This window comes from Tursiops truncatus, chromosome 6 (assembly GCF_011762595.2).
Source record: "Tursiops truncatus isolate mTurTru1 chromosome 6, mTurTru1.mat.Y, whole genome shotgun sequence".
Taxonomy (NCBI): Eukaryota; Metazoa; Chordata; class Mammalia; order Artiodactyla; family Delphinidae; genus Tursiops; species Tursiops truncatus.
Genome location: NC_047039.1, coordinates 72831858 through 72857429, shown reverse-complemented (window position 1 = coordinate 72857429; position 25572 = coordinate 72831858). Strand labels below are relative to the sequence as shown.

At 33.6% G+C, this 25572-nt stretch overlaps 1 protein-coding gene across 6 annotated transcripts in view; it reads right to left on the bottom strand.

Annotated features, from left to right (window-relative positions):
• Window positions 1-25572, bottom strand: part of VPS13A (vacuolar protein sorting 13 homolog A) — a 233519-nt gene that overhangs the window by 182747 nt on the left and 25200 nt on the right. For 5 of the 6 annotated variants that reach the window (XR_004527015.2, XR_002176281.3, XR_012332570.1 and 2 more), the window contains exons 3-15: window positions 23187-23229; window positions 19923-20018; window positions 19557-19658; window positions 15158-15267; window positions 14402-14461; window positions 12172-12231; window positions 11882-11962; window positions 9072-9129; window positions 4693-4820; window positions 4389-4495; window positions 2777-2948; window positions 1128-1190; window positions 514-643 (exon numbers count right to left, since the gene is read on the bottom strand). Coding sequence is in view for 3 of the 6 variants with exons in the window: in XM_073806234.1 (XP_073662335.1) it covers window positions 514-643; window positions 1128-1190; window positions 2777-2948; window positions 4389-4495; window positions 4693-4820; window positions 9072-9129; window positions 11882-11962; window positions 12172-12231; window positions 14402-14461; window positions 15158-15267; window positions 19557-19658; window positions 19923-20018; window positions 23187-23229 (1210 nt within the window). In the remaining 3 variants the exon portion in view is untranslated. Of the gene's footprint in view, window positions 1-513; window positions 644-1127; window positions 1191-2776; window positions 2949-4388; window positions 4496-4692; window positions 4821-5565; window positions 5710-9071; window positions 9130-11881; window positions 11963-12171; window positions 12232-14401; window positions 14462-15157; window positions 15268-19556; window positions 19659-19922; window positions 20019-23186; window positions 23230-25572 lie in introns of those variants that run through there. The other variant, XM_073806233.1, reaches the window with a different exon arrangement.

The following is a 25572-nucleotide window of genomic DNA, read 5'->3' as shown; positions in this document are numbered from 1 at the left end:
TCATTTCTCCACATTTTATTACAGATGATGAAATTGAGGTTTAGAGAGCTTAAATAATATGCCAGGGCCACACTGCTAATAAACAATAGATCTAGGATGTAAACCTAAGCCCCTAAGCCTCCATGGTCTTAAGCATTTTGTTGGGAAGCAAAAATCTTTCCAACAAATAATTTCGATAAAAATTTACAGTGGTTTACACCCTTTCGGAATTTTTATTTTATCTATGACTGTGCTATATGCACTTACTAAATCCTCTAGACATAATGCTCTTTTGCAAGCATTAGTAAGATTTTAAAATTTATTTTATTTGATTTTTATTTAACACATATATTTACAATATCTAATAGTAATATTACTGATAATAATAAGAATTATAATAAATAAATAAGACTTAAAATGTCTATTTTAATGAAAGAGAAAATTTCCTACAAAACTTAATTGCACACCTGATGGTTAGCTACACTACCATAGCCTGATGATTAACTGCACTACTATAAAATGAAATGGACATACTTCCAGGTTTAAGATCTGGTTGTTGTTTAGTATATGATTCTGACCAAGTCCACAGCCAGCTAAACCATCCTTTATTATCCTCTGACTCTTGTGCTCCTTCTCTGAAAATCCTGTATCCAGCTTTCTTTACCTAAAATGAATAAATTTACAAATAAATGACAAGTTATCCTTTATTAGTAATCTAAAGAAACAGGATAATATTTCTAAAACTTATCTACTTTAGTGAATAAGTGTAAACAATAACATACTGACAATAAAACATAGTAGCCACAACATTGGCCAAACATCAGAATTTAGGATTACCAGGTACTTAGCACCACTGTCTTATAAGCAATGGTAATGGGGGGAAAAAAATTGGCTTTCACCTTCATATGAACTCTCAGTATTTGATAAGCCCAATTAGTTAGAAAGAATTTTTTTCCCATAGAACCTGTCTGGTTTAAATACATGTAGCAAAACAGTGCATCAAATTTTCTTATAATAGAAATAAGCAAATTTGAACCCTTTTTAGGAAACAATATATTACAGCACAATACCAGTAACATCACAACATCTATCAAATCTGTATAAATTCTAGATTTATTTTTACTAATTGAAAGACAATCTGGAATTACCTCAACTTCTGCCTGTTGTCTTGCTATAGTTATATTAAATACATCCAAAGTCTTTTCCAACTCCTAAAAATATAAATAAAGTGTGTTTACATAAATAACTTTATATAAATAATTTTCATATAGTCTCTATCAAATTGCTATACTAAAGAAGAGATAGGAAGCAGAAAACAGGTCACCCATCAACATAATATTCCTGTTAAATTCTGAAAAGCAATGCTTGTATATACGTCAGCTTGGAAATTAGTAATGATGGAACAACTTTCTCAACAAAGAAATCATACATGTCATGCATGTAAGAGTTAAAATACTACAAGATACACAGGCACGTACTAGAAGATAACATACATGCACTGTTTTAAATGACTTTTATTTGGGCTTTAACTACAGTTAAGGGTAAACACATTAGTGTCACTTTCAACTAAAAATACAATTATACGTCCTTCATATTACATGCACATTTTGTACGTCATCATTAAGATATATCAAGTAGATCTAGATACACTTAAAACTTGTTTTTAAATTTTATACTTGTCCAAGTATTTCAGTATAGCTACTGAAATAAACTGAGATAAGCTCAATCTTTCATCATATCTATACATTATTTCCATGATTACTTTTGAGAGCTTCATGCTCAAACCACTTTTAGTCCCAAAGAGAAACAGTGATGACCAACCATTACCTTGGAAAACTTTACTCAGGGTTCTACAGTCCAGTAGACTTAGAGGGTTAAGGTTAAGATCCAAAACTAGGTAAGGAAATCTGTAACCACCAAAGCAGAAACCCAAGCATTCATAATAGCCTAGGTCTTCAGAAAGTCTTCTATTTCAAAAATAAAAATAAAACTCAATCTTAGGGAGTTTTTTGGAAATTGGCCTGGATTCATAATGATTCCATTACTTTGAGAGACTAACTCTTCTTAGACTCCCTAAGCTGTACTTCATCCATCGGTAAAACAGTCCCATCTAGAATATACCATAATGCTAAAAGATTAAGACTAATATTTAGAGAACTCAGGAGCCAGCTAATTAAACGTAAAGTTGCTGGTGAAGACCAGAAATGCCACAAAGATTAAGAGGAAAAAAAACACTGTTTGAGCAAAAAATTCAGAAAAGTTCATACAAGAGATGGGATGTAAGCAAAACTTGAGGAATGAGTGAAACTGAGATAGAGATGAAGAAAGGCAGATGGAATGCATGAGCAGACTTGGCTATAAGTATAAGCATATACATATAGAAGATAAGAAATTTATTTGATTAATGCACAGTTAGATGGTAACATAGGGAAAAATGGAGTGGTGACATAACATAAGGCTTTGAAACCAACACAGAGAAGACTGGAATCAATGGAGCAAATACTTTCTAGGCTTTTGAGGTTTGTAAATGTCATAATAATGTGAGGCTTCCAATTACTATTTGCATAAACCCAAATCTCTCCAGATTGAGGAGAATCTCAAATTCCAAATGCACACAGGAAAACATCACCAGGGTTTGTAACATCCAATAGAAGTTAAGGAGTATAAAAAAGTCTAGTAAGTAAAAGAGACAGAGAATGATCAGTACAAATTAGAACAGATAAGTAGGGAGTGTTAGTCACTAAAGACTGAGGAGTTAAGTAGTACAAAATATTTAACAAATTTTTTAAATGCTAACCTCCAAAGAGTTGAGAAGTTCACCAGACGGCTTCTTACTTGTTAGTTTTTTTTTATACAGTTCTTTATATTGCTTCATTTTTTGCCTATGTTCTCTTATATGCTTCCATGACCACATCCGTAAGTGGGGCCGAACATTTACTTCAAGAATACCACGTATAGCATAAACCCACCTAGTTAAAAAATAAAAACAAAAACCCTATGCTTAAAAGCACTCTCAAACCAACAGTATAAAATATAACTGATACTGCTTCTACTCTAACAGCATACATAATACAGAGACTATGAAAATGGTATATTATCTGGGCACTTGCTTCTTCCCAGCCCTATTAGTAATTAACAATACACTATTTAGTCTTATCTCTTTCCTAAATGTAAATAATCAAAATCACTGAATTTTGTTACAATAAATATAGTTCTACAGAAAAACTATTAAAGTATTAATTGGCAACTAGCACTTCAGCCACTTGAATAGTAATTAAAATAGTCAACTGAAAGAGTAATTGCAACTTCTAGAATCTAGGACAGAGCTTAATAACTGGAAAAATAAGACTTTTCAATTTTAAAAAGGGGTTGCACTTTATAGACTACCATAACCCTTTCAGGTTTATAATAGGTTTAATATGTCTGATACCGAAGTTTGAAAACTAAAAAAAGACATGGTTAGAAAACAAACTGGGATATGTTTCTTAATAATTCCAAAAGTACAGTAAATGAATGGAATGCTAGTATTTCCAGCTGTAAATTCATTATAAAGAATCCTTTAACTTAATTTTACTCATGTAATAAGCAAAAGCCACTACAAGTGTTTCAAGACAAATATTACATTATAGTTTCTATCAGCCCTTAAAGAGTATCTTAAAAAGTCAAGAAATTCACTTTTATACCATATTTTTTAAATCTTAAAAAACTTAGATTGAGCAATTCCACTGGGTATCTACCTGAAGAAAATGAAAACACTAATTCAAAAAATATATGCACTCCCATGTTCACTGCAGCATTATTTACAAGAGCCAAGATATGGAAACAACCAAGTGCCCACTGATGGATGAATGGATCAAGAAAATGTATGTATATATTTATACACACAATGAAATGTTATTCAACCATAAAAGGAATAAAATCTTGCCATTTGTGACAACACGAATGGCTACTGAGGGCATTATGCTAACTGAAATAAGTCAGACAGACAAAGAGAAAGACAAATACTGTATGATCTCACTTATATATTGAATTTAAAAAAATGAGCTCATAGATCCCGAGAATACACTGGTGGTAGCCAGAGGCAGTGGGTCGGGGATGCTCAAAATGGGTGAAGGGGATCCAGAAAACTTCCAGTTATAAAATAAATAAGTCATGGGGATATAATGTACAGCATGGCAACTACAGTTAATAATACCATATGGCATATTTGAAAGTTGCTAAGAGAATAGATCTTATAAGTTCTTATAACAAAAAAAATAGTTTTGTTAACTATGCATGATATTGGATGTTAACTAGACTTACTGTGGTGATCATTTTGCAATATATACCATATCGAATCATTATGTCATACGCCTGAAACTAATATATGTCGATTATACTTCAATTTGAAAAAATTTAAGGCATATTACCATTCTTTGGCATGGTAGTGGAGAGGTACATCAGGTTTGAATTTCCTGTATGGTAGATTTTGCGTCATCATATCAACCGATTCAAGAAGTTCCATAAGACTGAAATACTGAAGAATGAAAAAAATTGAAGTTCTTAAATGTTTCAGATTTTTTGTTTAATTGTCAAAGATAAAAGTTAAATTATTGACTTTTTTAAGGAAATGTTATCATATATCATTATGAGTTTTTGAAAAACATTTAAAATCTTAGCTCTCCTTTTATCAAACTATAACTCACAATTTAAAATTTCATTTAAAAAAATCACCTGTGGTTTATTAAGTTCAATTGTTATGTCATGTAACTCAATATCCAGGCTTATTTTGGGGACAGAAAAGTCAAAATCCAATCCGCGATTCATCTGAAGTTTGGCATTAGCAGATATGGGGCGAAATACTGGAAAATAACACAGATTTTTAAAAATTAAATTGAGTTTTTTTCAAGAGTCTCAAAGTGCTAAAGGAATCAAGTTGAAAATACTGATTTTCATTTCTTATATACCCTTTCTACAGCTCCCAGATTTCCATACTGCTATGATTTGATCATATGAACTGTCACTTAGTGTTGAAGAGTCTTTTATATTTTTCCTATCTATAATTCATATTGTCTTTTATGAGTACAATAAAAGCTAAGTGAACTTCTCAAAACAACAAAATAATCCTTACAAGCAGGAACACTCTCTAAAAGGCAAAACAGTCCAGTAAGACAATTTTAATAAAAGTATAGTTTTAAGGAATGAATATAATTAGAAATGCTAAGGGGAAAAATATTTTATTTAGCCACTGACTTTCATTATATAATTATAATTCCTGAATTTCGGGTCAGTGTCTCTGTATCCATCTGTCCCCCCTTTTAACTTGAAAAAAGAGAGGAGATAAGATGAGAGTTTATCCAAGATAACCTTCTTGGCTCAACTCATAATCTAAGATTTCTCTCAACCCTTTGTATTTAGTGCCAAAAAGAATAAGAATAATGCAGAGGGAGACCAGTAATAGCAGAATCTAGAAAGATATCAACCACTAAATTATAAGCTAATTTGTATACAAAGATAATATATTCCTCTTCTTTTAATCATCCCTCAGGCATAGCACTAAATTCAAAAATACTTTTTTTTTTTTTTTGCGATACGCGGGCCTCTCACTGTTGTGGCCTCTCCTGTTGCGGAGCACAGGCTCCGGACGCGCAGGCTCAGCGGCCATGGCTCACGGGCCCAGCTGCTCCGCGGCATGTGGGATCTTCCCAGACCGGGGCACGAACCCGTGTCCCGTGCATCAGCAGGCGGACTCTCAACCACTGTGCCACCAGGGAAGCCCCCCAAAATACTTTTAATTTAAACAGAACAAGAAGGTATTCATCAATAGGGGACCAGTTAAATTCATTACTCTATACAACAGAATACTATACAGTTAAAAATGAGAAAAATTTATATGTACATAAATGGAAGGATATTGAAAGAGAAAGTTTAGAAAGTATATGTATAAAGCAATAATACCAGTATTTGAAAAGTAAAATTATTCCTCTCCTCCAGCTTTAACTCTTATTAAACAAGACTATACCACCCACTATACCCTCCTTGGTTACAATAATTTATCCATCCCTGGGCTTCACCCTCTCCTATCTCTCTCAGATTTTAGCTCCTGGCAACTCTAATTTCTGGATTATTTCAATATACAAATGATCGTTCCAATACCATAGCCTCTCAGTTCCTTGGACTCTTCTCCCCTCACCTCATCCACTAGACCTTATCATACCGATATCCTCAACCTCTCAATAAACTCAGCCTCAAGCATCCAACTCTCCTACCACCACCATCTATCTCTCTAGTAATCCAATACCAAACCTAAAGTCTTAAGGGAACTACCATTCATTGATCCTCTATCTTTGCTCTGTCTTTCACTTCTGCTTCACGTCCTCAGCTCTCTCCCTACCCTGTTGACAGTTATTTCAGTCATTCCCTTACATTCACCCTTTAACTCCTTGGCCCTTCTCACTTTGTTAATACTTACTAGGCAAAATTCGAATTCTGAATAAAGCCACTCTATGTACTCCATACCTCTATTTACTCCACACCTCTATTTACTCCACACCTCTATTTACTCCACATCAATACCTACGCAGCTGTATGTGGTTGGGAAAAAACAAAATCACACTGATTGGTCTCACGTTAATGTCATAAATCTCAAGTAGGTACTTAATGTTGTTGACTAATCACACAACATTCTTTTAGTCCAGGGATAGGCCAAACCTATACCACAGTCTGTTTTTGTATAGCAAGTGAGGTAGGAATGATTTTTTTTTTTTTTTTTTTTTTTTACAGTATGTGGGTCTCTCACTGTTGCGGCCTCTCCCGTTGCAGAGCACAGGCTCCAGACGCGCAGGCTCAGCGGCCATGGCTCACAGGCCCAGCCGCTCCACAGCATGTGGGATCTTCCCAGACCGGGGCACGAACCCGCGTCCCCTGCATCGGCAGGTGGACTCTCAACCACTGCGCCACCAGGGAAGCCCAGGAAAGATTTTTATACTTTTAAAGGGTTGTTTAAAAGAAACAGAAAAATATGTGACAGAGACTATACATAACCTATAAAATGTAAAATGTTTGTTTACTACATGGCCCTTTGCAAAAAGAAAATTAGCCAAACCCTACTCTGGCCCAGTGGTTCTCAAACTGTAGTATTCATCAAAATCACTAGGATAGCTTGTTAAAAATAGATTGCTAAGCTTCACTCTCAGATGTTCTGATTCAGTATGTCTGGGATGGGCCCTGGAATTTATATTTCTAACATGTTTCCAAGTGATACTGATGTTGCTAGTCTAAACAGCACTTTGATAATACTGCTCTCATCAATTCATTCTCTCATTCCCCTACATGGCTATCTCATAGCCCCTCCTCATTCTGAAAATCTCTAATTCCTCAGATAGTTTAAAAAAAAAAAAAGAGTTCAGAAGAAAAAAACCCCATTAACTCCAATCACCATATTTACTTGTTCACCCAACACAAAGACTTCCTCCCTCCCTCCCTCCCTGCCTCCCTGCCTCCCTCCCTCCCTCCCTCCCTGCCTCCCTGCCTCCCTCCCTCCCCCTCCCTCCCTCCCTCCCTGGCTGTGTTGGGTCTTCCTAGCTGCATGCAGGCTTTAGTTGAAGCAAGCCAGCGGCTACTCTGCATTGCAATGCATGGGCTTCTTATTGTGGTAGCTTCTCTTGTTGCAGAGCATGGGCTCTAAGTGCACGGGCTCAGTAGTTGTGGCCTGTGGGCTCTAGAGTGCAGGCTCAGTAGTTGTGGCACGTGGGCTTAGTTGCTCTGTGGAATGTGGGATCCTCCCAGACCAGGGCTCAAACCTGTGTCCCCTGCATTGGCAGGCGGATTCCTAACCACTGTGCCACCAGGGAAGTCCCGGACTTCTCTCCTATAATTGAAATCTATCTTACAAACAAACTGACCATGCTCCTACCTGTGGCAAAGCACTCCATTTGTACACTAGATTCTACCCCCTTTCACCCATGTCAATACAGAAATAATCCCTTCTCTCTCTTATTTTTCATGTTCTATGGATCATTCCAATCTTAGCCTATAAACAAGATGCTATCTCTCCCATTAAATAAAAACAAAAAACAAAACCAAAAAGGAGTCCTTCATTCATCCTTCCCCCTCCAGCAAGTGTGCTAGTTATCAACTGATTGCCCATAACCTCCAGATCACCCTTCCCTGCCTGCTCTAAAACCTAGATTTGGGTCCTCTAAATCGTTTTTCTTTACCAGCTAGCATAATGTTAATCTTTATCAGCAGAGGACACGGGAGAGATACTGCAGGAGCAAGGAGCTATGCTTCCTGGTTCTAATGTGCTCATTCAGCAGACTCCTGCAGTGCCATGGTTCTGCAACATGCAGCTCCTAAAGAAAATGGCTTCTCCAGTGTCCAGGTCCTCCAGCACAACAGATTTCTTCAGCACCAGACTCCTGCAGTACATGGCCGCTTGCACCATCCAACAGCCAGCAAATTCTCTCAGTACGCTGCTAAGGCAGTTTTACAGTGGAGTGCCTTCTGGAGACAACTCTCCATGAGGCTCCCTAAAGGGTCTGTTTCCCTAAAGTTCCTGAATGAGAATTTACAGGTTTAACTGGCAGGGCACCACAGACTTTCCTGCCTCCTAGTGATCCATGGCCACACCCTTTCCAACAAGTTCTAGATCTCAGTGCTGAGGGAGGTAGACCCTCTTCTTTGGACACTCCACCTAAGTCCTAGGGTAAGGGCTGTTCCTTCTTTCTACTATTCTTATGTTCTTTAGAGTTCTCTTTACTTTTCACTAGCCAATCCCTTGTTACTCTAATCCCCTGTTATATTTAGTAATTCTTCATAAATACTTTCCCTGCTCAAATTAGTATGTGGTTTCTCTTCCTTCATCAGACTCTGACTGAAACAGCCAGAAATAACAGTAGGGTAAAGGAGAAATAAGTCAAATTTGAAGTGACAGATTTGAGAATCGTCAACACACATGACACAGAAAAGTGTTTTGCTTCTGCATATATATTATAAATATATTTAATTTTGTGGGAAAATTAACATGAAATATCACAGTGACATCAACAATATTCATTTAAAATTTATACTGATTACTTTAATTGTACATTTATTTTATGAAATGTACTTACCAAAATCATAACCTTCTGGAACAATACTTTCATCAACAATACCATTCCTCAGGCTGTCCTATTAAAAGACAAATTGATTTTATTTATATTCGTGTCAATATACCTTTATTCTACAAAATCCTATTATATGCAAAAGAAAAATGCCTAAAAGCAATTAAAAAAATAACTCAAACTTAGCAGAACTTAGCTAAGAAAATATTAAAATAGTTAGACACTATCTCATTAAACTAATATTATATAAGACTGCTCTAGAAATTTTTAGGATATGTGTGTTTATATATATGTGTACAAGCACATACACAAAATTTGACAGAATTCAACATCTATTTATGAAAAAAACTCTCAACAAAGTGGGTTCAGAGTTAACGTATCTCAACATAATGAAGGCCATAGATGGCAAGCCCACAGCTATCATCATACTCAAGGGTGAAAAGCTGAAAGCTTCTCTTCTAATATCGGCAACAAGACAAAAAGGCCCACTTTCACCACTTTTATTCAACACAATATTAGAAGTCCTAGCCAGAGAAATTAGGTAAGAAAAATAAAGGCATACAAATCGGAAAGGAAGAAGTAAAACAGTCACTATTTGCAGATGACATAATAATATAGATAGAAAACCCTAAAGATTCCACCAAAAACTGTTAAAACTAATACTAAATGAATTAAATAAAGTTGCAGGATATAAAAATCAATATATGGAAAACTGAGGTGTTTCTATATACTAATAACAAACTATGAGAAAGAGAAATTAAGAAAAAAATTCCATTTACAATTGCATCAAAATGTAACAATAAATTTCACCATGGTGAAAGACTTGTACCCTGAAAATGATAAGGCACTGAGGAAAGAAAATGAAAAGAACAATAACTGATGGAAAGACATTCCATGCTCATGGATTTGAATAATTATCATTGTTAAAATGTCCACATTACCGAAAGCAATCTACAGATTCAATGCAATCACCATCAAAATACCAAGTGCATTTTTCACAGAAGTAGAAAAAACAATACTAAAATTTGTATGGAACCACAAAGGAACCCAAATAGCCAAAGCAATCTTGAGAAAGAAGAACAAAGCTGGAGACGTCATCCTCTCTGATTTCTAACTAAATTACAAAGCTTTAGTAATCAAAACAATATGGTACTGGCATAAAAACAGATACAGATCAACAGAATAGAACAGACAACCCAGAAATCCCATGCATATATGGTCAGTTAATTTATAACAAAGGAGCCAAGAATATACAATGGGGAAAGGACAGTCTCTTCAATAAATGGTGTTGGGAAAACTTGACAGCCATATGCGAAAGAATGAAATTGCACTACTACCTTACATGATAAATGAAAATAACTCAAAATGGATTAAAGACTTGAACATAAGACCTGAAACCATAAAAATCCCTAGAAGAAAACAGGTGGTAATTTCCTTGACATCTGTTTTGGTGACGATTTTTTGGACTGGACAACAAAAACAAAGGCAACAAAAGCAAAAATAAACAAATATGACTACACCAAATTAACGGCTTCTGCACAGCAAAGGAAACCATCAATTACATGAAAAGGAAACCTTATGAATGAAAGAAAATATATGCAAATCATATACCTGATAAGGGGTTAATATCTGAAATATATAATGAACCCATATAACTCAAAAGCAAAAAAATAAACAATCCAATTAAAAAATGGGCAGAATACCTAAAAAGACATTTTTCAAAGAAGAAATACAGATGGCTAACAGGTACATTAAAAGATGCTCAACAACACTAATCATTAGAGAAATGCAAATCAAAACCACAAAGAGATACCACCTCATACTTGTTAGAATGGCTATTTTCAAAAAGACAAAAAATAACAAATGTTGGTGAGAATGTGAAGAAAAGAGAACCCTTCTGCTCTGGTGGTGGGATGCAAATTGGTGCAGACACCATGGAAAACAATAGCGGAGCCTCAAAAAATTAAAAATAGAACTACCATATGATCCAACAGTTCTGCTTCTGAGTATTTTCCTGAAGAAAACAAAAGCACTAACTTGAAAACGTATCTGTACCATGTTCACTGCAGCATTATTTATAATAGCCAAGATATGGAAACAACCTAAATGTCCTTCAAAAGGTGAATGAAGAAAATGTTTTACACACACACAATGGAATATCACTCAGCCATAAAAAAGAATGAAATTGTGTCATTTGTGACAACACAAATGGACCATGAAATAGCTCAGAGAAAAACAAATACTGTATTATCTCACATGTGCAATTTAGGAAAAAAAGACAAACTCATAGATACAGAGAACACACTGGTGGTTGCCACAGGTGGGGAGTGGGGATGGGCAAAATTGATGAAGGGAGTCAAAAGGTCCAAACTTCAGTTATAAAATAATTATTATGTCATGTGGATGTAATGTACAACAGGCGACTGTAGTTAATAATACTGTATTGCATATTTGAAAGTTGCTAAGAGTAAATCTTAAAAGTTCTCATCACAAGAAAAAAAACTGTGTAACTGTGTATGGTGATGGATGTTAACTAGACTTACTATGGTGATCATTTTGCAATATATACAAATATCAAAACATTATGTTGTGTACATGTAACTAATAAATGCTGCATGTCAATTATACAAAAAAAGGCATGTATTTATATGTTTCTGTACAGACACATATATATTCACCTATTTCTGCTAATGGATTTTGCCTAAGGAAAAAAAGGACAACTGACTACAGTATGTTAGATAAATGACAATGAATAAAACCTTATGCAAAATATGATACCAACAAAAGTATATATGCATATATCAAAAAAATTTACTCACCAATGATTCATCATAATTACTAAGATAAAACATCTGAGACTTCACATTCCAATAGGCAAAAAGGTTATCCAATAGGATTAACTGAAAATAAATCAATTTTATTATAAGCCTCATTTTCATTGAAGATTCTTTAACATATGCTTTTTTCAGAATCTCAAATAATTGGTCATATAACAGTTAAGCAAGTAAACACAATTCACAAAAATCCTTATCTATATATTATCATTTGCCTTCCTAATTAAAAGTATCTTTTGTCAAGCCCATGGGTTGAAAAAACATATTTATTTTACCTTACGAAATAGTTTCTCAGTTTCATCATGTAAACATGGAATCCAGTATTGGTCAGTTGTCTGAAAAGGAAAATAAAAAGCAGTAAAAAACTGTCACTTGCATGTGAAATGGCAGAGTGATAAATAGAATCTATCATGCCCTAGACCAAGTTTCCATTAAAATGTCCTTGAAAACAACATTCAGGGGCTTCCCTGGTGGCGCAGTGGTTAAGAATCCGCCTGACAATGCAGGGGACACAGGTTCGAGCCCTGGTCCGGGAAGATCCCACATGCCGCAGAGCAACTAAGCCCACGCACCACAACTACTGAGCCTGTGCTCTAGAGCCCACCAGCCGCAACTACTGAGCCCGTGTGCCACAACTACTAAAGCCTGCATGCCTAGAGCCCGTGCTCCACAATAAGAGAAGCCACCGCAGTGAGAAGCCCACGCACCACAAAGAAGAGTAGCTCCCGCTTGCTGCAGCTAGAGAAAAAAAAACCCACAGGCAGCAACGAAGACCCAATGCAGCCAAAAATAAAATAAATAAATTTTAAAAAATAATAATAATAACGTTCAGTCAAAGAATATTAACTGAATATTCTGCATTCAAGGATCTCATTGCTTGGTGGAAAAGCAAACTTAGTAAACAAATTACAAACAGGTAAATGCCATTCTGGAGGTTAAATACACAGTACTCAGGGAGAACATGGTGGGAGCCTCAATCTCAGGGATGTGATGGCAAAAGTGATATCTAATCTAATAAGTGACTCATTAACAGAAATTATCAATTCTAAATTCAGTAGGGAATATGATTCACGGTAGGAAGATATTTGAATATATGACATGTTCAAAGAAGTGAAATAGCCCAATATGGCCCAAGAACATATTCAAAACAACGGAAAGAGGTAAAATTAGGTATCTTACCTGGGGACAGATTACAAAGGGATTATAAACTATTTTAAGACAAAACTATGGACTTTATTCTAAGAGCAATGAAAAGTCATGAGGGGAATAAACTGATATCCGAAGCTTATGTTAAAAAGACGGTTTTCATTTTTTTTCTAGAGAACTAAATGGACTAGAACAGTGTTGCTCAAAGTTTTCACACAATTAGGATCACCTGGAAGGCTTTTTAAACTAGATTGCTGGGTCCCAACCTGAGTTTCTAATTTAATATGTCTGGGCTGCGGGACAAGTTTCCAAGGACCTCCAAAACCAGTGGTGAAAACCACTGCTGACACAGTTACCAATCACCTTCACATTGCCAAATCCAATGGCTAATTCTCCACCCTTATTTTTCAGCGTTAACAGTAGCATTTGACAGTTTACCTCACCCAACTTTATTGAATAACTTTTCATTTGACTTTTCTTTTTTCTCTTTCTGCTTGAGGTGGATCCAAGTTTTAAAAACAAATCATACACAAAAGCTTAATGAACATAACAAATAAAAGAATATAATGAAATACTATAGAGCAGTTGAACTGGATCAACTGAACTACACGTGGCAATAAATACACGTCACAAACAATGTGTAGAGAAAAAGGGAACTTACAGAAGAATCACATAACATATTTATGTAAACTTTTAAAAATCTACCAAATATTACACAGTTTTAATGGATATATTATATAAAGTTTAAAAACTTAGGATGTTTATCTCTTGGGTGGGAGAGAAGAGTGGAGTGGAATACAAAAGGAATTTATACTTTATTCATAACAACTTATTCTTTAAAAGTATTTAAAACTTAATCTAAATGACAAATTCAACAATCATGCCTTCTGGATATGAGCAAATGTTTCATAATTCTCTATGTGCTCCTATACTTTTAAAATTTCTCAATTTGAAAAATCAGACAGGAAGAAAATATGCCACAATTATTAATAATAGTGATGATAAAATGATTTGTTTCTTTAGGCTTTTCATGACTTATCAAAGATTCTGAAATGAACATTACTTTTATTTTGTACTTATGCATTTAAAATTCAGAATAGATTTTTAAAGAAAATAAGTATCAAATATCATAATTGGCAAATAATAATAGTCTCTCACATTTGAAACTAAATTTGATTGTCAACCATTTTTTGAACTGTAAAACTACCTACCCTTAGTTCCAATCCAGTCTATGCATTTCCTGTACCACTTCTATATAGATACCTACTCCTGATGCTGGCATATATTAACAGTAATTACTAATTTAATTAACTATACTGCAAAATTAAATATGGTTGAATTTCTTTTTAAACAAAGTACCTGCATGCTGAGATTTTGAAGGGAAATACCAAATGACAGTGGGTTGTCTCGGTTTGTGACCTAAAGAGGAAAACAGAGTAAATTTTACTCAGATTTTTAGTAGTTGTATAAAATTCATATTATAGAAGAACTTCACTTTCTGGGAAGTATGCTATTTTGAACATTCAGAAACATATTCCTACTTTCCGGAATAATTTTTATTCCTATATTTTTCCTAATACTAATTAAAATATTAAGTATCAATGTATTAGTGTAGTACAACAATACATCTGCATAATGTTTTTCAGTCTGCAAAAAAAGAAGTTTATAAAAAAAGTGATTGACCCTCACAATAGAACTATGAGAAGCCAATGATTATGTGTTTGAGAGAATACATGATCTATTTGACATCAAACAATTAGTTAAGTCTAGCTCTAATGATTCCTAGACCATTGCTCTTTCCAGGAAGAAAACACAGTATAATTTAAAGTATTTTAAAAATATATAACTGCTAAATTCATAACTCCCATTTATCAAAGGTGGTTATAATATAAGCAAGGCATTTACCTTCATTATTGATGTTTGAACATTTTAGGAAAGTGTAATCAAGGCACTAAGGACTGCAAATTACAACTATAATTATAAAAAATAAAGATAATGTCATCTTCAGCTCTATATCCCTCCACTTCCCAGCATCTCATAAGTTGACCACTACAGAGCAGGTGTCAACAAACAGTAAAATAAATATAAACCATTATCACCTATTAAAATACTTACATCATCTTCATAGCGAATATGGATGTTGGAAATTTTCACTTGAAGATTTTTTATGATCTGAGTAATTAATTTTTCTGTAAAAGTGTCCTGTTTCTCCACCCGATGTTTTTCTACAATTGCAAATATCCATTTTTGATTTGAATGAAAAATACACTCTATGTGTATACACTTATTGAGGTAACATAACTGTTACCTGTTAAAGAAATATATCTGTATTTGTAAACAGAACACCAAAAGCCTGCTTTCCAGAAGTCTTACATACCAAAAGGCTTTCACAGGTGACTAAATGCACACAGTTTTCAAAAGCCACTTTCTTATCCAATCAAACTAAAGCCAAATATGTAGAATTTACTGTCATCAAATTTTATAATTTCTGTTAGCTATACCTGAGTATATAAGGACATAGAAAACAATAAAGATTATTAGGTAAGAATTATGATAGGCTTATATTAGAAGAGCCAGAAACGGTAGCAAAGAATGAATCTCTGCTAAAATTTATGCTATCATCATAAGTTGTCTGTGGTTAGAAGTAAAAAATAGCTGAATATGCTCCTTCCCCAATGAATACAAAATAGGAAGACATAAGATCCTTTCCCTCTCTCCTTTTAAGCAAGGATGAAGGAAGTTCATCATTTGTTTCATTTTCTAAAATGAGATAAACTATCTCTTCAATACTTTCCAGGGAAATATAAAGAATTGAGGTTCGTAATTTCTTTTTTAATATGCCTGTGATAATCACTAATTACTAACGTTTTTGCCCCCACTTGAAAATGCCAATGAAGGTGATCTCCTTTCCCATTTCTAGTTCTATTTCACCTGTATCTACATATTGTCTATCTTTTCCTCTAATGACCTACTACTCCCTAATTCAGCTGACCCAGAAGGTCTCAGATAAAAAGTTGATGAAGATATCATATGTACATCAAAGACAAGTGTGAGTGAACAAGAGATAAGTGAATATATTTGAATATATTGAAAAGGACTTTAGAATTAAAAAGTGCAAAGTAGAATATAAACTCTTTGAAGACAGAACATTTTATTTTAAATGCTGAATGAATCCCACCACTACCTAATAAAATCCTCTGCTCTATAAATTTATTCATTCATTCAATTAAATGCTAAATCTTTCTTTCCCTACCCACTAGTTTCTTTCTGACTTCCTTATCTGGCTCTGATTCCATAATAAATTATTTCACCAACACTTTAAACTCTGAGCTCTCTTTTTTCTCCTTTTCCTCTGTCAGTAAAGCTCCAACCCTGCATAAAACCAGCAGTCTACTTTTTATATAAACGTGTATGCCTTGCCAGGTGAGTACTGGAGGAGAAAAATTACAACAGAACAGACTGCAGCTACTGCGAGTTAATCATTACCAACTTCAACTCACCAGCAACCTTACTACATTTCTCCAGTCAACTTGTTCACACTCTCCAGGATAACTATTACAAAATTCTTTTTGATACTCTTCAAAGGTCCAACAACCCTTCCACTGCTCTCTTTACTCTTAGCAAATGACCTTACAACTATGGAAAAAATAGAAGCTTATTTTCTGCAATCATCACTCAATCAAGACAGCTTTTTTTTAAGGTGACCAATGACCTCCATGTCATAAATAAAACAATTATTTCTTAATCCTCAATTTACCTGATATCTCAGCAGGATCTGACATATTCTTTGCTTCCTAAAACACTCTTTTCCCATGGAGATATAATCTCCAAATTTCTTTCTCCTTATCTAACCACTCTTTCTTGATCTGTCTTTTTTTTTTTTTTTTGGCTGTTTTTCTCCTCTATACAATCCTTAAATGTTGGCTTTCCTTACGGCAGGCTCAGTCCTAGAAATGTTTCTCTTCTCATTCTGTACTGTTGCTGCAGGGAATCTCATTCACACCTTATAGCCTGAACTATCATCCTAATGCTGACAACTCTCAAAAGTATACTGGATAAAGTCAGAAATGAGATATAATCACAGAGAAGTTGGTACATTCAGTAAACTACAAAGGTCAGTATGGCTGGAACAAAGAACAGAGAAGATATGAAAGGGATGGGGCTGGAAAGGTAGACAGGATTCAAATCATAAGAGCTTTTATGTATCCTGTTGAAGAGTTCAAACTTCTACCTGATAACAGTAAGGTATAACTGATGTAATTTAAGCATGGTTATTTATATTTTAGATTTAAGTATAAATAAGAGGGACTTCTGATTAAACATGAGTTGCATCTATTTTTCTATTCCTCAGTAAAAGTAAAGGCAAAAGTAAAGGGGGAAAATGGATAAATCTCCAAGACCAAAAGAAAAAGAGTGTAGAAGAAAGAATGAATAAGAGAGAACCTCAAAAATTTAGAAGCTGGAAAGTAGACAACATGACAGAGGAAGAAATCTGATCCTAAATGCCCATAAATGAAGATGCCAATTGGATTTGGCAGGAGTTCTTGCATATGACACCAAAGGCACAGAAACAAAAGAAAAAGTAGACAAATTGGACTTCATGAAAATTTAAAAATCTTGTACATCATAGGACGCTATCAACAGAGTAAAGAGGCTACCCAGAGAATGGAAGGTAACTTGCAAATCATATATCTAATAATGGATTAACATCCAATTATATAAAGAACTCCTACTATTCAACAATAACAACCAAAAAAAACAATTAAATGATAGGCAAAAGACTTGAACAGACATTTCTCCAAAGATAACATACAAATGGTCAATAAGCACATGAAAAGATGCTAAAATACTAATTTTCACAGAAATGCAAATCAAAACTACACGAGATACCACTTCATCCCATTAGGACCCTATTATCAAAAATATAGAAAACAACAAATGTTGGTGAGGATGTGAAGGAAATGGAACCCCGGTGCACTGCTTGTGGGATTGTAAAACGGTACAAGTCCCTGTAGAAAACATTATGGCATTTCCTCAAAAAATTAAAAATAAGAGTAGAATTACCATATGATCCAACAATTCCACATCTGGGTCTATACCCAAAAGAATTAAAAGCAGTGTCTCAAAGGGATATTTGTACACCCATGTTCAGAGCAGCATTATTCACAATGGCTGAAGCACAGAAGCAACCCGAGTGTCCACTGATGGATGAATGGATAAGCAAAATGTGGTATATACATAAAACGGAATATTATTCAGCCTTAAAAAGGGAATTCCAACATATGCTACAACATGGATGAACCTTGAAGACATAATGCTAAGTGAAATGAACCACTTGAAAAAACATGAATACTACATGATTCCACTTACATGAGTACTGAGAATAGTCAAAATCATAGAGACAAAAAGTAGAATTGTGGTTGCCAGCGTCTGGGGATAAGGAGGGAAGAATGGGTAGGTTATTGTTTATTGGGTGTAAAGTTTCAATTTTACAAGATGAAAGAGATATGAAGAGATATGGTGGTGATGGTTGCAATACAATAAATGTACTTAATACCACTGAACTGTACACTTAAAAGTAGTTAAGATGGTAAATTTTGTTATATGTATGCCACAAAAAAAATTTTTTTTTTAAAAGAGGATGGGGGTAGGAATGAATGACAACAGAGAGAAAAACATAATTACAAGAAGTGTTGCCAGGAAATGTGTTAAATCTCCTTTAATGTTCTTTTACCTGTTTGTCAGCAGGTAAACTGTTTATTATTGCATTTTTTAATTTAAAAAAATAAATGCATGGCAAGGGTATTTTGATCAGTACACATATATTTCTTTTAAGATGCTTAGCTATCAAATGAAGGACAGAGGAGCATAAGGTAAGCAGATGACAAGGTTAGGAAAATGACTTTATGTTTAAAGGTAAGGGAGGCAACATTATATTTATATGCCAAAGAGAAAGATTCACTAGAAAGAGAAGTTAAGAGTCAGAGTATAGAGCGTAGGTGTTGATGGTGACACCATTGCTATCACTAGCATAAATGGAAAGGGATTAGATTTCTGCGGGACATCTCTGTCACTGACAAAAGAAGTGGATTGAAGTAATGGACCATTTTGGTCTAGGCTGAATAGGAATGGATGTGAGCCAGAGGGTAAACAGATTTGGGAAAATATATCAAGAGACTAAGTAACTCCAAAAGGTGAAGAATTGATACAAGTGGAATAAGAAAGAGAAGACAAGAAAGGTAAGAAAATATACTTGATGAAATTAATTACTATAGTTAAAATCTAACCTTACTCTTATAAGCTAGGGATATTATTTGCACTAAGGTAAATTTCTATAAGGTAAAATTTCTGTAAACATGATAAAACATAGAAACCACATTAAAATTCCTCATGTAATAAGATTCTGTCATATTTTTAAAGTAATCTCAGTGCTTCCAGAAGAAAATAATACTCAAATGTGATAAATATTTAGGTCTTTTCCGCTTTTCTTATTACCATTCTTATTTGTTTTTACCTTGATCAGCTACTTTTCGTTTTGCTTCTTCTATCCTTTTCAGTTCCTGTTGCTTTGCTTCAAAGAGTTGTTTTTCTTCTTTTAAAGGATCATATTTTATTCCTACAGGAAGTATAAAAAAGGAAGAATCTTAATTACCTTAAATTAACTCATTCCAAAAAATATCCTAGAAAATAATCACTAACTCACAGTCTGCAAAAATTAGAGTAAAAACCAATTTATGTTGTATTATCAAATACCAAATTTAAATATTAAAAAAACTCCAAAAATTCACCAGAATTATTTGAACAAACATAATTATCAAATATAAAGATTTTTCCATGCACAAAAAAGAGTAACTGAAATGATGTTTAAAATTTGACTTACTAGAAGAAGGCACTATGAGTAAATAAATGTCTTCCAATAGAGCTTCAACTGGTTGGGTATAAAGGTTTTTCCATGGAATTAGAAGATTAAGATTACCTATATGAAAAAAAAAGACAAAAAATATTATTCTTTCAACCTAGATTTACTATCAGCTTATTTTCTGTCAGGCATTAAAAGAGATAACAAAGTAGCCTTTGACCTTATGAGCTCATTAACTTTGCAGAAAGCTATTTTACAACCATAAACAAAAAGCCTTTACAGTGATGATTTGAAATTATTTGTACTAGTACTGTTGGAAAATCTACTAAGCCATATTCTAAATATTTACAAATTTCTATTTCTGGTGATATGTACCACAAACATACCAATATTATTCTTCCATTAATCAACAACCCTTGATATTATAATAATGATTTTCCCCAATTCTTACTCAAAACCTCTAAGAAATATCTTTCTCATACTTTAAAAAGGTAGGTTACATTCTTTATATGTGTATTTTTTATATATAGATTTTACATATATATTACATGATATATATATAGTATATACATAAGTATGATTATCATAAGTGTATGTACTAACAAATTTCTATGGTAATAATCAAGGATCCTAGGCAATATTAGAAAATCGTTCCAACTAATGAAAATATTTTACAACCCAATAGCAAAGTATTTTAAAAAGCATTAGATTTCTTGAACTAAAAAATACTATGTAAGGGGCTGATTATACTATTAATTCTAGTTTTATGTATTTACAAAATTTCTATAATAGTTTTTTTCAATATTTTAAAATTTTTTTACAAAGTATGAATCTCTAGATTTAGAAATAGTTGTCATGACTGGGGAAGGGAAAGACTTCTTAAATACACCAGTGTTGCATTAACTGGTTAGTAATACATACCTAGACATGTCACATTACATAACCCCCAAAATCCATGTTTTAAAAAACCCCAAATTGAGAAAAAGATTTCTTCATACTAAGTCAATTCAGAAAAAAACAAAGTACCTGATTTCTAAAAGAGGAATAACTTTCTAAGTTTTAAAATCAGAGAGGACAGTGACCATTTCAAATTTCCATACTATCCAAAATATAACCAAAATGAAGTGAGCAAATTGGGAAAGATAATTGTGACGAATTTGACAGTTTACTTATAAATGTATCAAGCAGACTGCTTACACACATATACACACATACATTAATAATCCAAAAAAGTAAGTGAATAAAAGGACATAGAACAGTGCCACAATAGCATTAAGTATGCAAAGAAACACATATAAAACTAACAATGTACCATTTTTACCATTAAGTTTTTTTTTTCTTTTTAAAGCCAAACTGTTTTTTCCTCTCCTTATGAAGTGCAGGCTTCTTATAGAAAATTTAGAAAATTCAGAAAAATATAAACGAAGGTAATTTCAAAAATCTTCCACATGAAAACAATTACTTTGAAAATACATGAGTATTTATATTTGATATGTATGAAATTCTGCATGCTTAATGAGGAAAACTTTGAAAGATCAGTAAGATTAACAACCCCCATTAATGGCAAGGGGGTTGACAATATGTTCTTATAAAACTGGCTGTACTACTGTACCACTCACTTGGAAATGTGTACGTCTTTCCTTCAACAAATTGTGTTCCTACTATATGCCAAGTATTGTGCTAAGTGAGGATACAATAAAATTAAAATAAAATTTTAAAATTAAATCCACTTCTGAAAAAACTTACTGTTTAGAAGAAAAAATAAATAATGATATAAAAGAATGTCAGGTTCTATGATAGAGATATGCAAACGACACCTTAAATGATTCTCAAGATTATCTTATGTATTAGGTATTAGCGCAGTGTACCTTCTACCACCTTATATTAACACTGAAAATTACCTTATCATCATTTTTAAACATGGTCAAAAAAGAAAAGAAGGGAAAGAAGGTAGGTTCTAAATGAAAGCAGGTCGATTTACTGCCCTTATATATTTTTTTTTAATTTTTCTTGAATTGATGTTAAATTTATATACACTGATTTACAATGAATATAGTTATAAAATTCAATGACTTTTAGAATATTTTCAAAAGGTATGTGAAAATGTTTACTGTAATATTTTTGTACCAATAGAAATATAAGATTACATTGTCCAAATATGCATTCAATGGATTATTATACTACCTTAAGAAATAAGGGAGGTCAAATTAACATGGATTATGAGCAATCTTTATTAAATATTAACCTAAAAATAGAATATAAAATGATACATATACCATGATTATAGGAAGTCAAAATGTTCACATGTAAACAATCATTTAAAAATCTGCAAAAGTAAATATAGTAGGCGGAAATAAATATATTAGGTGGGTGACATTTTTCCCGTCTTATCTATACTAAATAGTCTTTAAATTGTCGGGGTGGGAGAAAGGAGGGAAACAGAATTTGAGTCTCAGCAATGTAAATGTAAATGATAAAAACTTTCTTTGGCATACAGTCTAATAACAACTATAAGAGCACAAAATTGTGGAGACATTCATCATGTAATTTATATAAGCTTTCAGAACACCTTGTTCCTCAAGTGACACTAAAACACTGCAATAACATTATATAAATTCTACTACACAAATTATCTGTATAAAAAACTTCCAAGTCACAAATAATAACACTATCATCTTGCACAATACTTAAACCAATAAAGTTTAAACAATAAAGTTAAATAAATCAAAATAATTTAAGAAACCAAACATACATGTCTTTATTAAACATGTTAAAACATCATATTTGAATCAATTATTTCTGTTCAACCAATACATTTAATATGTAAACTACACAAACTGGAAAAATAATACAAAACAAGAAAGATAGCACAGTGTTTCCTAGAAAACTTCCAGAGCGGAAACTAGGTTTTTGATTGCTTCCTAGCCATACTGCCTGGATGATCCAGACCCTACTCCTTATACCACATATCCATGGCCAATCGGAATACAGCAAGGATAACTAGTCAGAAACCTAAGAAACTGAGACAATCATGCTATTAGATTTAATGCTTTGATCTCAACTTATTTTAACACTTAACAATATGCATAATTTCACCAGTATTAAACAAGGGATTCATGGACAGCATTTTTAAGTTACACAACTAAGCTCTACATAGATGAAAACACATAATGCTTTTAATTTATTCTCAGAAACATTATAAATATCACATTATAGAGATATTAGACATATTATTCTGGTTGCATGTCCGACAAGAAGGACATTCAAATACTAAGGATAGCTTACCTATATGGCCAACTTTAATTTTAAACGGTACATCCAGTTGACTCTACAAAAAATACACATATGTAAAATATTAGTACATATACAGTTCAACAAAACAGATGACTATTTGTTTCTTCCCAAAATTACTTAAGGGATTTAAGTTAACTTACACCTTCTCTTTACCCTCAACAGTTATTTAAATTTATAAATACATAATTGCAATATTATCTTCAAATCCATAAAATTCAGAGACTGATCACCTTAAAATAACTACAAAAAAGTTCTACAGCAATACTGACCCCTAAGTTACCCATACCAGAATCACTACAGCTTTTACACTGCTTGAAAAAAGGAAAAAGAAAGTGGAAAATTCCACTGTCAGTTTGTATTTGTAAGGAGATTAAACTCCACTTTGCAAAAAACATCCTCAAATAAATTTCTCCCCATTCAATTGGGAAAGGACAACCTTTTCAATAAATGGTGCTGGGAAAGCTGGATATCCACTTGCAAAAGAATGCAGTTGGACCCTTATCTTATGCCATATACAAAAATTAACCCAGAATGAACCAAATACCTAACATAAGAACTAGAACTATAAAACCTTAGAAGAAAACAAAAGGTAAAATCTTCTGGACACTGGATTGGGCAATGATTTCTTGGATATCACATGAAAGGCACAGGCAACAACAACAATTAAATGATAAAGTCAATTTCATCAAAATTAAATTTTTTTGCATAAAAAATTGTACATAACACTGTTAACAGAGGCATAAGACAACCCACAAAATGGGAGAAAGTATTTGCAAATCATATCTTCTGATAAGGGGAAATAACCAAAATATATAAAGAACCGAAACTAAACCAAAAAAAAAAAAAAAAAAACTTGATTAAAAAATTAGCAATGCGGGCTTCCCTGGTGGTGCAGAGGTTGAGAGTCTGCCTGCCGATGCGGGGCACGCGGGTTCGTGTCCTGGTCCGGGAGGATCCCACATGCCGCGTAGCGGCTGGGCCCGTGAGCCATGGCCGCTGAGCCTGCGCGTCCGGAGCCTGTGCTCCGCAACGGGAGAGCCCGCAACAGTGAGAGGCCCACGCACCGCAAAAAAAAAAAAAAAAAAAAATTAGCAATGCTTTTCAGTAGACATTTCTCCAAAGAACATATAAAAATGGCCAATAAGCACATGAAAAGATGCTCAGCCTCAACAGTCATTAGAGAAGTGCAAAGGAAAACCAAAACGATATACCACTTCATTCCCACTGGGATGGCTGTTTCAAAAACCAGAAAATAAATGTTGTCAAGGATGTGGAGAAATTAGAACCCTCATGCATTGCTGGTGGGAATTTAGGCATACCTCAATTTATTGTACTTTGCTTTGTTGCGCTTCCCAGATACTGTGGGGGTTTTTTTTGTTTGTTTGTTTGTTTTTAACCAATTGAAGGTTTGTGGCAATTCTGTGTTAAGCAACTCTATCAGCGCCACTTTCCCAATAGCGTTATTTATTAATTGAGGTACGTAAACTTGTTTTTGAGAATACAGTATGAGTAAATATAATTTTTATATGCACTGGGAAAAATTCATGTGACTTGCTTTATTGCAATAGTATTCACTTTATTGCAGTGGACTGGAAATGAACCTGCAAAATCTCCAAGGTACGCCTGTGTAAAATGGTTCAACTGCTATGGAAAGCAGTGTGGCAGTTCCTGAAAAGGCTAAACATAAAATAACCAAATAATCCAGCAATTTCACTCCTAGGTATTTACACACAGAAACTGAAGGTAAGAACTTGAACGGACATGTATGCTAATGTTCATTGTAGCATTATTCACAAGAGACAAAAGGCAGAAACAACCCAAGTGTCCATCCACAGATAAATGGACAAAATGTGGCATATACATACATTTTTCAGCCAGATAAAGGAGTGATTTTCTGATAAATGCTACAACATGGATGAACCTTGAAGGAATTATGCTAAGTAAACTAGACACAAAATGACAAACATAGCATTATTCTATTTATATGAGGTACCTGGAATAGGCAAATTAAGACAGACAAAAGTAGAAGTTAGCAAGGTATATGGAGAGAGGGAATGGGGAGTTAGGTATTTCTTACTGGTTACAGGGTTCCCCTTGGAGTATCAAAAATGTTTTAGAAATACATACTGATGACAGTTGTACAACACTGTAATTCACGCCACTGTATTCTACAGTAAAAAATGATTAAAATGGTATTAGGGAAAAAAAAACCTGAAGATGATTGGAGAGGTAAATTAACAATCTAAAATGAAACCATATAGGAAGAGATAAATTTTAGAAGTATTTTTAATGGGGAAAATTACACTGTCAGTTTGTACTTTTATGGAGATTAAAAGTCCATTTTGCAAAATTCACATTTTACAAAAATTACTTTTTA